This window comes from Mustela erminea, chromosome 21 (genome assembly GCF_009829155.1).
Source record: "Mustela erminea isolate mMusErm1 chromosome 21, mMusErm1.Pri, whole genome shotgun sequence".
NCBI lineage: Eukaryota > Metazoa > Chordata > Mammalia > Carnivora > Mustelidae > Mustela > Mustela erminea.
The window spans coordinates 39,644,929-39,661,415 of NC_045634.1; the positions used below are offsets into that span (position 1 = coordinate 39,644,929).

At 56.0% G+C, this 16,487-nt stretch overlaps 1 protein-coding gene across 13 annotated transcripts in view; it reads left to right on the top strand.

Annotated features, from left to right (window-relative positions):
- The window catches only part of ERICH1 (glutamate rich 1), a 62,297-nt gene that overhangs the window by 20,603 nt on the left and 25,207 nt on the right, over positions 1 to 16,487 (top strand). For all 13 annotated transcript variants that reach the window (XR_004282166.1, XR_004282165.1, XR_004282164.1 and 10 more), the window contains one exon: positions 13,827 to 14,324. Coding sequence is in view for 6 of the 13 variants with exons in the window: in XM_032328873.1 (XP_032184764.1) it covers positions 13,827 to 14,324 (498 nt within the window). In the remaining 7 variants the exon portion in view is untranslated. The remainder of the gene's footprint in view (positions 1 to 13,826; positions 14,325 to 16,487) is intronic.

Here is a 16,487-nt window from a genome sequence, read left to right on the forward strand (position 1 = left end):
AATAAATTATTTAATGAGAAATTTTAATGACAGTCTTCTGAAGATCAGTGACTTTGGTGAACATACTTTACGGGTACTTAGTGTATTCAGTAAGAACATGGGGGACTCAGTCCTGTGCCATGGGACATTGTTCTGCTTCCCAGCAGCAGCGCATGGTTAGCACTGCTGATGAGGCCAGCAAGGGCCCGGCTGCGTCCGGAACCCCCAGGTCAGACGCTCGCATCTGTCCTGTGACCGTAGGCCCTGAGCTGGAGTGACGCGCTCACAGGAGGTAGAGGGATGTTGGCACAATTGGGTGAGTGTGTCCCACCCAAAAGCTGCCCCCACACAGGCCAGCTGGCCCTGTGCTGTGGCTGGCCCGACAGCGGCCCACGGCTGCGAGCAAAACCGTGAAGACCAGGGGGCTGCCTGCCTACCGGCGATGCACGGTTACCCGGCAAATTCCCTAGTGTGTTGGGTGACGTTGACTGCAACATTGTTACAGGATACATGTCTGTGACTTGTTGGGCGGAGTCTTTCTGTTAATTGTCTCGTCCTCTGTTACCTGTTGGGGGCGTGGGTCTTCCTTTCCAGGGGCTGTACTGGGGAGGCTGTAACTGGGGAAGGGCCCGGTGGAGATGGGGGTGATGGCACTGCGTCCCCGGCCCGTCACCCTCAGAGGGGAGCGTGGGCAGGTCCAGCCCTGAGCTCAGTCTTATGCACCATGCTCCGACCATTCTGCCTAGGACCCTATGTGGCTGCCATGGTGGTCTCTACACAGCTGGCCGAGTCCGGCCTCCTCACTGGCCAGGGTCTGGGCTTGAGGACATGATTCTTCCTGGAGGCCCTGTGAGCTCGGTTTCCTAACTCAGTGCTGCTGGAAATGCTGCCCGCTTTTCCAGAAGAGCTTCGATAAGCTCACCCATCAGATCACGGCTGGGAAGTCCGTGTCTTTCCCTTTCCCGCTCTCAGAACCCCTCTCTGTTCCCATCTGTCTGTTTACTGTTTATCAAATGGTCCTTCTCCTTGTCAGCCCAGGAAGTGGGCCACTGCAGGGCACTGGAGGCGGTAACGTTGGAGGCGTCTTCCCAGGCCTCCTACCAGTGGTCTCCAGTGTGAGCGAGCGTTCAGAAAGGCCCGTGCACCACGCTCTGCGCGGAGGGTGTGCAGGGGTGAGGTTGAGCAGCAGCCCGAAGTCTGAGCACGCGCCTGGTGGGGGGTGTGCAGACCAGGAAGCGGCATCGATCGCTGTGCCGTCGGAGAGGGCCTCACACAGGTCCTGCCCCGACCCGCGGTGAAGGCTTGCTGGGCACACCTTCCTCACTGGGACCTGCAGCAGTCCACAGTGTCCTTTGAGACATGCCCCACGAGGCCCCTCTGGCCCAGCCTGGGATTCCTTCCTCATGTCTGTGCTCTGCCCACCAGTGTCTGCCCAGTGACGTCTCTGTCATCTTTCTCTCCCCTCTGGACTCACTTTCCTTGCCTGCCTAGTGGGGGTAACAACGCAGACATGTGCGCCTGGAAATAAGCCCAGCCATAGGGTTGATGAATCTTGGACAAAGGAGGTAAGAATATGCAATGGGAAGGAGCAGTGTCTTCAGAATACAGCTGGGATAACTGAACAGCTACACGCAGAGCGATGACTCTGGGCCACTCTCTTATCTACACACAAACAAACTCGAAATGGATGAAAGTCCTAAATGGGAGACCAAAACCATAAAAATGCTAGAAGAAAACATGGAGGAAAAGCCCTTTGATATAGTTCTTGTGAGTGATTTTTAAAATTTGACACCAAAAGCAGAGTCAAATAAGAGTAAAAAATAAAATAACCTACTGGTTGGACGCCTGGGTGGCTCAGTGGGTTGAGGCTCTGCCTTCGGCTCAGGTCATGATCTCAGGGTCCTGGGATCGAGCCCCGCATCGGGCTCTCTGCTCAGCAGGGAGCCTGCTTCCCCCTCTCTCTGCCTGCTTCTCTGCCTACTTGTGATCTCTCTCTGTCAAATAAATAAATAAAACCTTTATCAAACCAAAGGTTTTGCACAGTGAAGGAACTAACAAAACTAAAAGGCAGCCTACTGAATGGAAGAATATTTGCAGAGTATATATCCAATAAGGGGTTAATGTTCCAAATACAAAAAGAATTCATACAACAGTAGCCAGAAAACCGTCTGATTGGAAGATGAGCTGAAGACCTGAAGAGACATTTCCGCAAAGAGGACATCCAGATGGCCGACAGACACATGAAACAGGGCTCCACAGCACTCGGCATCAGGGAAATACAAGTCGAAACGACAACGAGATCCCACCTCACACCAGTCAGAACGGCTAAAACCAACCAGTCAGGAAACGACAGATGCTGGCGAGGACGCGGCGCAAGGGGAGCCTCCCGCACGGCTGGTGGGGATGCGAGCTGGTGTGGCCGCTCTGCAAAACAGCACGGAGGGTCCTCAAACAATTTGAGAAGAACTTCCGTATGACCCAGCTCTTCACCGCCAGGCCCGTAACCACAGGGAAGGGAATCGGGACCTCAGGCCGATGCCTGCCTCCACGTTCCCCGTGCGCTGCTGACAGTCGCCGAGACACCGAAGCAGCCCTGCGCGTCCACGGAAGACCGTATGACATGCGTCCAGCAGGACATGGTTCAGCCATGAGGAAGGGAGGGGTCCTGCATTCGCAACCATGTTGATGGGCTTCCCGGGCGTTGTGCTGAATGGAGAGTCTGAGGGGAAAGTTAAATACATGGTTTCATGTATGTGGAATCTGAGAACAGAAGGCCGAGCCCTGGAACCAGAGCCTGGGCAAGTGGTCGTAGCGGTTGGGAGAAATACGGAGGTGAGCCGAGGGTCGGGTTTTAGCCGCATGATGCGTCACGTGTGGGTGGCCGGCCGCAGAGAGCTGGGGAGGGATGCCGTGGAGGGAGGGGCTCGAGCGCACGTGTGGCAATACTACTGAGAAGCGCCCCGCCCAGGATTCCCATGAAATGCTAAGGTTGCAGCCCGTAGCACATGCCGGGGTGTTCCCAGGGAGGACCGGGCACCCTGAGCTGCAGGCTTCGGGGCCGCACGTCCACGATGGCACCTGAGTAGGCCGACGCCAGCTGTCAGCGCACCGGGCCACAGAGGCGGGCCCACGAGGAGCGTCCGTGCCGCACTCGGGTTCAGAGCCCTGCAGGTGCGTGGTCTCGCCTGACTGCGGTCCCCGTGCCTGGCTGTGCTCCGAGGTTTTGTGACAGGCCTCCATCAGCGGCACCGCACAAGAAAGAACATCACCGGGCGGCGAGCGGTGGGAGGGGCCAGGAGGAGCGGAGGAGGAGTGTGCGGGGTCTGAGAGCCGAGGGCGTACTGTGTCTGAACCACCTGGTCTGCCAGGCTCCTGACCTGCTTGGGTTGCGTTTTTCTCATCTGTATAACCAGGGGTTTGAATAGACGGTTTTCTGAATTCTTTCCCAGTTTTACGGGTGAGTGCACTTAGATTTCCTTGAACTAATTGTCCTGAAAAGTGATAATGGGTAAAGAAGATTCATGAAATTAATTCTAACACCGCGTCTCTGAGCACCACCCCCCTCACCCCCCCACCCCTGGTCTCGCAGTGAGTCAGCGACGCACACCGCAGGCTCGCTGGCCAGTGAGGGGGTGTGGCAAGCAAACTTGACACTGATTGGGGGAAGCAGGCTGTCCAGCAGACAGTGTGTTCCCAGGAGCACGGAGGCCGAGATGAGATGGGCCAAGCCCAGCAGGGCTACGCTTCACTCTGCCCACAGTCACTGTGGACAGACAGCGGCCCATATCCGAGTCTGCTTTCCCCGCCATGTCCCCACGGCCTGGCCTGACCGAAGTCGGCCGGAGAGACAGGAGTGTCTTGTGGAGCTTTCCGAAGGCGTCAGGGAGCTGACAGGTGTACAGACCACATTCTCCCGCTGTGGCTGGCGAGACCCTCCAGACTCCACACTCTGGGACTCCATGCGACCCATTCTCCCGTCGTCACGTGGACACAAAGTGGGTTACCGGTGACCCCTGGTTTCATGTGGGATTTCACAAACTCTTCTGCAGGGCAATTTATATCTTCTTGTAAATTATCTAAGAAATAGGAAATGAAAAATACTGTAAACATGGGACGGGGTGTGTGGTTCCTGTGGTCGGCTGAGGACACTGTACGAGAACAGTAATGTGGAATGAATTCTACTAAGCCTCTGCTGTACCCCGAAATAATGAGGTAGTGCCAGAACTCCATGAATTCTGCGCATAAATCCCACTGCATTCCCACACTTGGTCCCGTTCTGAATCTCCGCATCCTCAGAGCCTCTAAGAACACAAGTTTGCCCCAAACCAGTCATTGTGAAGCAGTAGGTGTCCATGCATGAGCCAGTGGTGGGTCTCTACTTCCGGCTGGCACACCTTGTGAGGGAGGCCTCACAGCCAGCGTCCTCCAGGCCACCTCGTCTCTGGTGGCATCTCTGAGAGCTTCCCAAAGCCACCAGGGTCCCAGCCATCCAGGACCCAACGTGAGCTTTCTGGTAACCCAAGGAACCCCATTAGGAAACAGTCAGGGAACTCAGATCTCCTCCACATTCATCCCAATCAGTCCGATAGGGAGAGAGCATCCCTGCATTAAGAGGGTGTCTTTCTGGTTGTGTGGCTAACAAGGAGGAACTCTGAGGATCCTGCAGTCTAAGTGGACCACATGTCGCTGTATTTCTGGTTCCAAAAGACAGTTGGTGCCCATTTGTGGAGAAGAGGAATAAGCAACATTTGCTGTAGACGTCAGAGCATGAGGAGCTCTGCACAGTCTCGTGGCTGGATCTGAAACACCAGCTCTTTACTGAGAACCTAGTATGTCAAACCGGAGAAACAGAAGGGGCTGAAACGCAGCCCTCAGAGCTCACAGGTGAGTAACAAAGCTGATAACAGGTCTTCTGTTCCTACACTGTTGCGAGTTTCTGGGGGAAGGAGAGCCCTGGGGACGAAGGAAGCAGGTCTGAGCTGGGCTTGGCAGTAAGCAAAGGCGTAAACAGGAACAAGTTAGTTTTAGGAATGAAGAATCCTAAGAAGGTCTGGCATGTTCATGTGAAAAGTGTTGTAAAGGGTCAGGTTTATCATTTCAGCATATTTTTGTAAGTTATTTTACGTTACTAGGAGTTCTGTGTATAACCCAGCCACACGGCTGCGTTCTGTCCTGCTGCTACACCTGGTTACGTTCGTTTGTGTGTAGACATTGCTCAAGGGACATGCGTGGTCTACAGGTTGTTCTGAAGTGTTAGCACTTACACATGTGGATCTTCATGTTGACTGTGCTGCCTGCGTTTCAGATCTCATTACTGACACACGTTGCTGTTCTTCAAGAGCAGGGTTGAACCACATGTGGGTCAAGCTAGGTTGAATCAAGAGGTTATCCTCCCGGCAACAGTCACTAAGCCCCTGGTGGCTGTGCCAGATGTCCCAGGGCAGGAGGTAGGCAGTCCAGCAGCACGTGATCTGGGACCAGAGAGCACACTTGGCATCTGGCTAGCGGTCGGCCCGTCCTGTCTGCAGAGAACGGGTTCACACAAGGAAAATGTGTGCTTGGGCACCTTGAGTAACCATGCGAAGCCGCCGGTGCCGTGGGTCTGGAGGACAGGGTGGACCGTGCACCGTGTGTGAGGCTGCCTCCACCACGCAGCGCGGGGCTGTGGTGGGAGAGGGTTGGTGTGTCCACACTGGCCGTCCACATCCAGTGCCCGGCGGCCAGCCCAGGCACCCTCCTTGCTCCTTGCTACACATCTTGGGAGGTGAGAGGCGAGGCACAGGTGCCCGGTGTCCCCACACCTCCAGCTCAGGGAGTCTGGGACACGGACGCACCCGCCCAGCACACAGCCAGTCCACTCGGCCTGTGACTTCCTCGTCCCTGGGCCGTCTTGTTCCTGGAGGACATAGTGACTCCGTGTACTCTTCTCTAGCTCTGTATCCAGTGAAGAACTTCAGTGTCTCTTTACTCTCACTGTTTTCATTCCTTTCCTGGTTTGCACATTCTCTAGAAGAAATTCCTCTTCACCTAATCTAACTGTCATGCGTTGTGTTGTGGTTTTAACATTTTATCAAATGGATTTGGGATTTTATTGGCATATATTAAACCACTTGTGTTATTAATTCAAAGCTTTCACCGGTTTTATGGTCATTTGATTGGAAGGTATTGCCGAGAATTACTCTAAGGACGGATTGTTTTGAGAAGCCATATCTGAGTGTTCTCGGGGTGACGCGCCATCCAATTATTCTCTAAGCTCCTGTCTCTCCGTTTTCAAGACTTAAGTTTTATTTTCCAAAAACATAGAATCCAAGCCTATTCAAACTAACATAGAGAACTGGGTGGTGACTTCAACATCAAAACCTGTTTCAGAAGTGAAGGCGGGAAGTAATGAGGCTGCAGACTAGTCTCGCTCGCTGACCACGTGTTCGTCACGTTCGTGTGGCAACAGCTCAGAGCCACTGTCCGAAGTGCTTCTTGGAGCCAAGTGACCTGACAGCCGCCGGGCACACAGCCTGACAGAAGAAGAGTTTGTTATCTGGACTGTGGTGTCGTGGCTTTGGTCTTGAAAGGAAGAGTCCGAGACAGCCTGGATCTCAAGCCCGCCCCCTGCGGAGCGCGGAGCCCTGTCCCGTGACCCTGAGGTCACCCCTGGAGTGGAAATCCATAGTCCGACACTTGACCGTGGAGCCTCCCTGGGCCCCCCAATTGTAGTGTGAAACCACACGCTCTTTTCCATGGCATGAAGGTCCCGTGTGCTCTTCCCATGTTATTTGGAATTAAAACCTTAATTACCCCTTGGAGCTGAAGCAAAGCTCAGACACACCTGTCGCGGCCGCTGCCCTGTCTTGCTCTCTTTCCAGAGCCAGCTGAGCAGAAGAGCGAGCAAATCCGTATTTCAAAGGTGCAGCCCCCGCTGCCCTCTGTGCAGGCTGGGCTGCACGCCGGCCCCGGCCTGGCTCTCCCGTGTCCCCAGCCTCACAGTCCCTGGTGGGGGAGGGCCGGCCCCGGGAGCCAAGCAGCCACATCCCAGTGAAACAGGGACACGTCTCCCCACCCACAGCCCATTCTCCCCTTGCTGAATGTGTGCAGTCGGCGCCTGTCACTGGCCAATACTGTCCTGAATTTGAGGCAGTTCCAGGGACACCGGGGGGCTCAGGTCACAATCTCCCCGTCCTGGGATCGAGTCCCACCCGACCGGGAGTCTGCCTCTCCCTCCCCGTCTGTCACTCTCTCTCAAATAAATAAAAAATCTTTAAAAACAAGAGAAAGTCCTTCAAAGCACCCCGTGTCTTCCTGTTTTCACAAGGGCTGTCGTGTACGGGTTAGAGCAACGCTGACTGTGAGCTTACGGCTTCACACTTAGCACCAGGACAGCATTGAGGCCTGAAGGGTCATCACCCCGTGCATTCGTAGCCTTAGCTTTGAGTCTAGAATGAAACTCGCATTTCCTGTCAAGTACTTAGCTTTTGGGGGGCACCTGGGTGGCTCGGTTGTTGGGCGTCTGCCTTCAGCTCGGCTCTTGACCCCAGGATCCTGGGATCAAGCCCCGCGTTGGGCTCCCTGCTCCGTGGGAAGCCTGCTTCTCCCTCTCCCACTCCGGCTTCTGTTCCCTCTCCCGCTGTGCCTCTCTGTCAAACAAACAAACAAACAAACAAATAAAACACTTAGCTTTTTTCTGATGCAGCTTGGGGCCGCTGTGAGAACCGGACTTAGCCGGTTCGACTGGGACTATTTTGGTCCTGACTATTTCCACCACAGCGGCTCCTTGGAAAGCGTGGAGGCGCCAAGCGGTAGCTGAGGTAACTTGGACACATTGTGATTATTTTTAAGATTAGCATTTCTGAAAGGTATGTTTTGGGGATGGCGGCTTTTCAAAATTAGTGTGTTTCTCAGACTATAAATAGGCCCCTGGTTCCCTAATATAGATGTTTCCATAGCTTTTACTGTGCATGAGGGTTTGAAGAAGGCAAGATTGCAGGTGTGCCCTGGGCCCGTGAAGACGGAACATTCTAGAGTGCGGAGGAGCACGTGTTTGGACAAAGTCCCTTCACAGAGCTGCAGCCCAGCGTCTCTGGTGAGATGGAAGGTCAGGGTAGCAGAAGTCACAGAAAACAGCATTTAAGGTACCTTCCAATGTGGAAGAACCTTGTTTTCGAAGGGCAGGGAGCTTGCAGGACGGAAGAGAAAGACACAGCTCCAGGCAAAACAGGAGCTTCCCATCATCACACCGGTTTCGTTTTCCACCTGCCTTGTCCCTCGGTCCAGCCCACCCCGCAGATGGCTGCCGACCCAAGCTGCTCACGGGTTCGCAGTGGAGACAGCGCGCCCTTGTGAGGTTAGTGCCTGGGGACAGGGCGAGGGTCCTGAGACAGAGATGGAGAGAGACAGAGAGAGATGCAGAGACTGAGAGAGACAGACAGAGACAGAGACTGAGAGGGACTGTGACAAAGACAGACAGAGACACAGAGACACAGAGAAGGAGGCAGCCCCTGACTGATGGAGCACAGCCCCGAGCCGTCCCTGCTGCCCCGTGCTCAAGGCCTGGACGTAGGGTGAGCCTGTCACGGCCCCCGGCCTCTGGGTAGCCCGCAGTGACCACTGTGTGTAGGTGACAGCTCCCTGAAGTGAAGTGAAAGCTGAGGCATGTCAGCCGCGCCCCAGACATTGCCCTCAGCCCGGTGTCGTGGGGACCAGAGCCCGTGACATCAAGTGAGGGTGGACGAGAGCCTGGTCTGGTCCGAGGGCTGAGGGGCCGCCTGAGGAGAGGCCCATTCACCAAGGCCGTGTGGGGCCCAGGGAGGCCAGGCTACAGGCAGAGCTGTGACTGCTTGAGGACGGGGCACGAGAGGCAGGTCAAGGGATCAAGCTCAAGGTGGGGGTGGCAGGACCAAGGATGTGCGGTGCCCCTAACACACCACAGAAATGTCATCGGTCGCCACGAGCAGACGGGGCTTCCTGCAGTCGACTGCACTGGCCTGTCCTCTCCGGGCCCGGCTGTGCCCCTCATGGCCTGTCCCACCTGCGTCCCCTACTCCTTCGGGAGGGCTCAGGGGCCGCCACTTGCCACACGCAAGCCTTCTCGGGCTGACAGCAGTGGCCCAGCCAGAGGCTATGATGAACCATTTAGAACATAAAACATTATGAAAACATTTTGAAGGTTCTAAGTTGAAATATATATTTTACTTCTCTTCTGACCAAGAGATGAGGGGAAAGAACCAGATCATTGCTGTTCTGCTTCACCGGTTCTTTTCCCGTAAAGAAATACTTTCTACCTAGACCTTTGCATCAAAAATGTAAATCCCAGGGGCACGTGGGTGGCTCAGTGGATTAAGCCTCTGCCTTCGGCTCAGGTCATGATCTCAGGGTCCTGGGATCGAGCCCCGCATCGGGCTCTCTGCTCAGCAGGGATCCTGCTTCCTCCTCTCTCTCTGCCTGCCTCTCTGCCTACTTGTGATCTCTGCCTATCAAATAAATAAATAAAATCTTAAAAAAAAAAATGTAAATCCTGAGCCAGATGCCGTCGGGGTTCCATGCAGGAGTTGCACATTGATTTCTTCCGCGGGCTCCTAGCTTGGGCGAGAAGGTCTCTGCTGCGGACTCATGTAAGGTTCTGGCCGCGCCGCCAGACTTCCGGGCGCTCTCGTCAAGGAGCTCTTACCGTGCACCGGCCTTCGCCGACTGCGGGCGCACCCGGTGCCACTTGGCGGAAAGCACCGGCTGTGGGAGGTGTGCGCGCCACGGGTGTTTGTGCCCGGACGGAGGGACGTGTCCGGGAGCGGTTCCGCTCCGGCGGGCTCCGGGACAAAGCCTCTGTGTGAGTCACGCTGGAGACGCGCCTGGGGCGGTGCTGCATTGCCCTCCGCTGCGTCCTTGTGACCCCTGCCTTCCATCGGAACCTCGTGGCGCTTTGTGGGTTTGACTCCCACCCCCCAGGACACGTCTTCCTTCATCTCATTTGTGAGAATTACTCACCAGCACCTTTTCTCCTCAGGGGTCATATGTGTGTGCCTGGCCGTGGGGTTCTCGCCACCTTCGTAGCAGGTCGCCTGTGCGGTTCTTCTGTGTTAGCTCATGCGTAAGATACTGTGCCTCGGACTTCGTCTTCCAGAAGCGCCAGATACTGCGGCCGTCCCGTGGCGGTCGGGCCTGAGCATGGGAAGAACCTCATGTACTCACTGCAGGGCAGGTGTCTGGAGCACCCCCAGGCCCTGGCCACCTGCTCCCCCAGCGGGCACCCCCCAAGTCTGGGGGTTTCGGGGTCTTCACTCAGGGAGCTCAGAGTGTGGACTGTGGCTCAGGCAGGGAGCAGTGCGGGGCGGGGGGACCTGCTCCAGCCCTGTAGCATCACGAGACCGCGGTCTGCAGTCCCTCACTCGCTGTCATTATCTTGTGGTCCCCGATCCATGTGGTCGTGTGCCGGGCGCTTCCTTCTTGGGGTGGGGCGCCTCCCACTGCAGGGCTGCGCACTCACCCGGGCATGGCCATCCCGTGCCGTCTCGCAGACGTCCTGTGTTTGCACGAGCGGCTGTGGCGCCTGCCGGTTGACTCTGCCTTCCCTCCCCACTCCAGTGCGCCCTGCCTCGCCTTTCTGCCCCACCAGGATCTCCCGATCTCCCCCGGGGGGCGTCGCACGCTTTTCCCCAACCTCGGAAAGGCTTCCGGGATGTTGCCCCGTGTGCCTTGTTCGCTGTGGGTTTTTTGTGGCTACCCTGTGTCAGAATTCTCTGCTACCATTTCTGCTTTGCTACGAGTCTTTATCATGTGTGGTTTTAAAATCAGCTACTTTGTATCCCTGGAACCTGTGGACATTTATGGGCAGGATCACCTGCTGCTGTCCCATCTCAGAAGGTCCCCACCAGGGTCTGGAGAGAGGACAGTGCTCCCCGTGTCTGTTCTCTGGTGTAAGCTGGGCATTGATCTTTTCCCTAAATGCTTAATAGAAGCCACTGGTGAATTGACCTAGATCTGAAGTTTGTTGTATTTTTTTTTAAGATTTTATTCATTTATTTCATAGAGAACGTAAGTAGGCAGAACAGCAGGCAGAGGGAGAGGGGGAAGTAGACGTCCCACCAAGCAGGGAGCCCGATGCGGGACTCGATCCCAGGACCCTGAGGTCATGACCTGAGCCGAAGGCAGAGGCCTAATCCACTGAGCCACCCAGGCGCCCTAGACCTGAGTTCTTTTAACTGGAGATTCCATTTCTGTGAGAGACGTGGGACTAAGCGGTTCCGTTTCTTCATGTGTCCATTTTGCCATTTTGGTAAGTTGTGTTTTCTTCAGGATCCTGCATCTCATACAGACTCATTTATTTGCGTGGAATTGTCCACAGTGGCCTGTAGTGGCCGTCAGCCTGTGTACACGTGCCTCCACCACCTCCGGTGGCTCGCACTTGCCCTACCCTCCGCGGCCTGTCTTGCCGGTTGTTCATCCGTTTTCCGTCTTCAGGGTTGATTTGTCTCTGCTGCACCATTTTCTCTGTCTTTTCTGCCCTTGTGTGCATTTCTTATACTTTCACTGTGTTTCGTTTGCTCTTGTTTTTCTGGCTTCTTCAGGTGTTTCCATCATTGGTTTATAGCTTTCTCCTGACGCATTTAAGAGTATAAATTCCTGTTTAAGTAGAATTTACTCACATCCCATATGTTTGGAAATGTTATAATTTCATCAAGTTTAAAATAAGTTCATTTTTTTAAATTACAAAAACAGTATTTGCTCATTGCCTTAAAGTTGGAAATCAGGACAGTGCAGTAGGAAAAAACCCAACCTATGCTCACACCATACAAGGCAGGACAGCTAGCATGCTGGGTGTGGGCTTACAGTACCGTAGTGTTGTCATTTCCTTGCACACACACACCCACCTGCCCGCGTGGAACAGTGTGAGGCACTGAGTGTGCACCATTTTCCTTGCAGAGTGCACACACCGTGTCTGCCCACGTGGAACGCTGTGTGGCACTGATGGTTTCGTGGCGTCCCTGTGGTCCCTCTCAAACAGCAGATCGGCAGCGCACTCACACTCAGCAGGCAGCACGGGAGATCAGCCTCGGAGGCTGAGAGCGGCCGGTGGCGAGGCCGGGGGAGCTTGGAGGAGGGCGCTGCTCTCGAGGACCCCGGAGGATTCGGCGTGAACAGCTGTGGGCGCGGCGCACCTGCCGTTGCTCCCCAGGCGGCTCTGCTCCGAGGTGATGAGACGGTAGCACAGCCGATGGTTCCTTTTCTCCACGTGAAGGAAGGCAGGCACATGTGAACCATGAGGGGAAATTTGTGTATTTCTTTTTTTAACTGGACCTGGGAAATTTTAAAAAAAACAAACACGTAGTTCCATGAGGAGCTGTCACTTTTGAGCGTTTGTAGTTGCTGAGAGCAGCTGCTCACAGACCTTGTGACTCGGCCTCGGTCTGTCGGCTGCACTTGGCGGGTCCCACGGCCGACGTGCTTCGGACAAAATAGCACAAGACCGTGCTCAGTTAATCCTACGTGACCGAGGAGGGGCCTTCGACACACCGACGGGGGCACCGGAGGGCAGTCTGGTGTCACCGTTTCACGAGGAGTGGCCTCGGCTCCGCACTCAGGTCACGGTTGTGCCGGGGTTCACAGGTGTGGCGTCGTGCTGTCAGGACAGCGAGGAGAACTTACTCAGAACGTAGCAGGGACACACTTATGCTCCGTGTGCACGCACAGCGGCGACTTTGGCAACGGCACGGAGCTGGCGGGGGGCTGGGGGCTCAGGCCCGCGGTCGGCCGCTCAGCTGGAGAAGCGGGGGTGGGCTGCGCCGTGGCCTGGGGTCCGGAGCGCAGGGCAGGAGGTGATGCGTCCAGAGCGCCAGCACTGGCCAGTTCCTGTCTCTGTCACTTGGAGCTTGCCACAGGGCGGCCATCAAGGTGGGCGAGGAGAGAGGCCACGCGAGAGATGTGCGTGTGGACACAGCCATTGTGTGTGCGTCTGTGAGCAAAGCCAGAGGCGGAATTACAGCCTGGAGTAGAGCAACCGGGAGGGAGAGTTTTACTCAGCACAGTAACCGCGCCTGCGCCGTGGCCCGCAGACGTCACACATTCTGACTCCCCACAGTAATCCCACGGGGGTGCCGCTCGGGAATGAGCACTCCCCAAACACGAGACTTACTGGTGGGGGTCGTGCTCCTGGGGCCACTTGGCTGGGCCTGTAGAGTCGTTGGCTGGCGTGGACCCTGTCTGTGCCACCTCCAAGGGGTAGGGGGGACACTCGTGGCCCCCGGGTGCAGGACTCCCATGGTGGCTGTGTCAGCTCTGTGACCCCCCCCAACCACTGCCGTCCGCGAGCCCTGCCCGATGCCGCGCTCTCGTCAGAGGCCTGGGGGCGCGTGCACGGCTGACCCTGTGCCGCTGACCGTGAGCCCAGGCTCCTCCTTCCTTTCGGGCTGTGACCTCATGCTGGTTCCTGCACAGGACCTGCTTCTTATGACTCGTTCTCACATCCGAGTAACTCTTAGAAGCACCAAAGTAAAATCTCAAGGAACAGGAATTAACGTATTTTCTCCACGGCCACAGGCCTGACATTTAACTCCCAATAAAACCGCAACAGCTCTTGCATCCCCGAAACCTCACGTTTGTCACGACTGCAGCAACGGGGGTGCGCGCAGTCTGTCCTCGCGCGGGCCTCTCTGGAGGAGCGCGCCCGCCGCACGCTTAGTTCCGGGGAGGTCCCCGGTTCCCCGGTCAGGTAGTCACTTGAGATAAAGCTGAGAAGCACTCAGGTAAATATTTTAAATTCTTTTCCTACGGAATCTGCAAGATTCTAACGGAAAACTTAGCCTGCTGTGTTTGTTGTGGTTCCATTGTACGGAATGCCGTTGTATTTGAATTTGTTTTTATAGAGGAGGAGCTTCCCGACCCACCGAAGAGAAGAAGGGCGAGAAAGCATAAATCCAGGAAGAGTCTTAAAAATCCCAGCAATGATCACTCGGAACCAGCAGAATTAGAGAAACAGCAGAGTCTTTTACAAGAGAAGTCGCAGCCACAGCCCACAGATGGCCCCACGATCAGTAGAAATAAGAAGAGGAAACTGAAGAAAAAGCAGCAGATGAAGAGGAAGAAAGCCGCGGGTTTACTCACAGCAGCCTCTGGCCGCAACTTCATGTACCAGCCCGAGGAGGGCGACAGCGATCCAGGAGACCCGGCAGACGGCGGCGGGGACGCTGAGGGGGACGCCGAGGGGGACGCGGAGGAGGACGCCGAGGAGGACCGTGCGGACGCCTGCGGGGAGCACCAGGACAGGACAGATGCCAATGAGGAAGATGCGAAAAGTACCGATGAGAAGGCAGATGGGATCCTGAGGTTTCTGAAGTCGACACAAGAAATTTATTTTTATGATGGTATGTTTTTTACCGTTCTTGTAAATAATGGTATCCATGTATGTGGAATAAATACAGTAAAATATTTAAATGCTTAAAATGTAGAACATTAAAACATTCGGCAGTCAAAGTAAGTCATTAGTTTTGAGGCCAAGGTCAGAATCTGTAAACTCTCTCCAGTACGGCTGGAGGCGTGCCAGAGAGCGGTGCGGCCCCCATGTGGAGCTGCGGCCACTCACGGGGCTGTGTCCGCGTCCTCACGGGGCTGGTGTCCGCGCCCCCACTGCTTTCAGCCCGATGTCGGGGGTGTGGTGCTGTCGGGAAAGGTAAGTGCGTTTGGCGGGGCCGACGGCCTCACACTCACCTCGGGGAGCTGCTCGGGCCGTGGTGTGAGCACGGGCACGCTGTGGTTCACTCCCTGCACGGGACTCGCAGATTTCAGGCTTTCGGGGAGCGTCTTTGAGCAGCTCTCTGTGTGCTGCAGGAGGTGGAAGAGGGGAGCAGACGCATTCTCATGGGTGGTAACCCCTCGCACTGGTGTCCACTGATGGACGCCGACCTCAGGATCAGGAAGCAGCAGGGGCTGTCGAACCGCCGTGTTCACCCCAAGAACAGAGGCGCTCGGGACAGATGTTGCCTGCTCTGACGATGTTCCAGTGGATTCAGGGGCTGGGGTGGGTTTGGTGAATCCTGCTGTGAACAGGAACTTAACCTTATGAACCAGACTGAGAAATACTGGCTCTGGGATCATTTGGGGGGTAAGGAACTGATTTACACAAGGGTGTAAAAATGCCGTTGATAATAGATCAGTTTTACCCTTTTGCCTTTAGCACACCTGTCAGCACTGCGTCTTGACAGAGTGAAAATGGACTTAACTGACCCAGACGAGGCTAGTAGGAACACAGCGCTAATAGGCACAGAAGCCTCAGAAGACCTAAGTATGGGACCCGTTGCCTGTGGATCTGGGAGGTTCTGCAGAAAAGCACCTGAAAGGGCAGACCCCAGAGTAGGTGACACCATGTGAAGGCCGAGCGGCGCTCCACAGCCTCCTTCCCCTGGGGGCGTCTGCTGGCCGTGCATGTGGGCGCTGGAGCAGGGTGCAGGGGAGGGCCGGCCAAGCCCTGGGATGCTCACCCACCGGCTCAGCTTCAGCCGCAGGCAGACCTCAGGGGGAGGGGAGGCCCAGCGGCTGCCGTGTGTGGTGCGGAAGGAGAGCCAGAGAAGCAGGTGCTCAGTGGGTCCCTCGGAGCTTTGCCCGATGCCGCTCCGTGGGGCAGAAGGCAGGGAGATGCCAGGAGCTTGACAACACAGCGGACCTCGGCAGTTTCGGGGTGCCGACGGGGCTGACGAGGGTTGGCCCCTCGAGCACCCCAGAGGGCCACACACTTGGAGCAGGGGTGGGCGGGGGTGTCCGCTCAGTCCCCGCAGGGGCAGGTTTGGCCAGACCACCGTCAGACTCCATCCCCACACACTTAAATTAGCGGGAGAAACCACGAGACGAACATGCGGTGGAGACGTTGATGTTATCAGACAGGCACTGAAAGAGCTGTGATTAATAAAAAAAAATAGAAAAGGTGAAAAAATTGGAGAATTTCAACAGATAGCCTCAGTCTATTCAGACAGTCAAATGGAAATTCTGAGAAGTATGGTTACTGAGACTAAGGTCTCCATGCTGAGTGTGAGCAGGAGGTCGGCTCAGCACGAGGGAGATGAGGGGCCAGGCTCACGGGCGCCGCAGGGGTCGGGAGCGGGTCGGACACGTGTGTGTGGGAGTCCAGGACGGGGCACTGCGGGCGTGTGCAGAGGTAGCTGGGAGTTCTCCAAGTTGGGAAAGGCCGTCAGGTCATAGACTCAGAATGCCTAGGATCTCCAGGTGGGATTAACGCAGAAAACACACCCAGAGCGCTCGCCGTGCAGCGGGAGTGGGGGCAGGGGCGCCCGAGGCCAGTCCGCAGAGCTGGGCGGTATCCGGGGCCCTGTCGCTGCCCGGGACTCCCAGCAGCATGTCTGGAAGGTGTTGCAGGAGGGGGAGGCGCAGACAGGCAGGCCCCTCCGGCTTCAGCAGCGCGCGTTCGCTGCTCCCGGTTCACGTTCTGCTCGGATGGTCTCCCCCGGTGGCTTCGTGCAAACAGCTTGTTCCGAGCAGACGCGTCTGGTTGGGGGCTTACGTTCGCCCGACGGGAG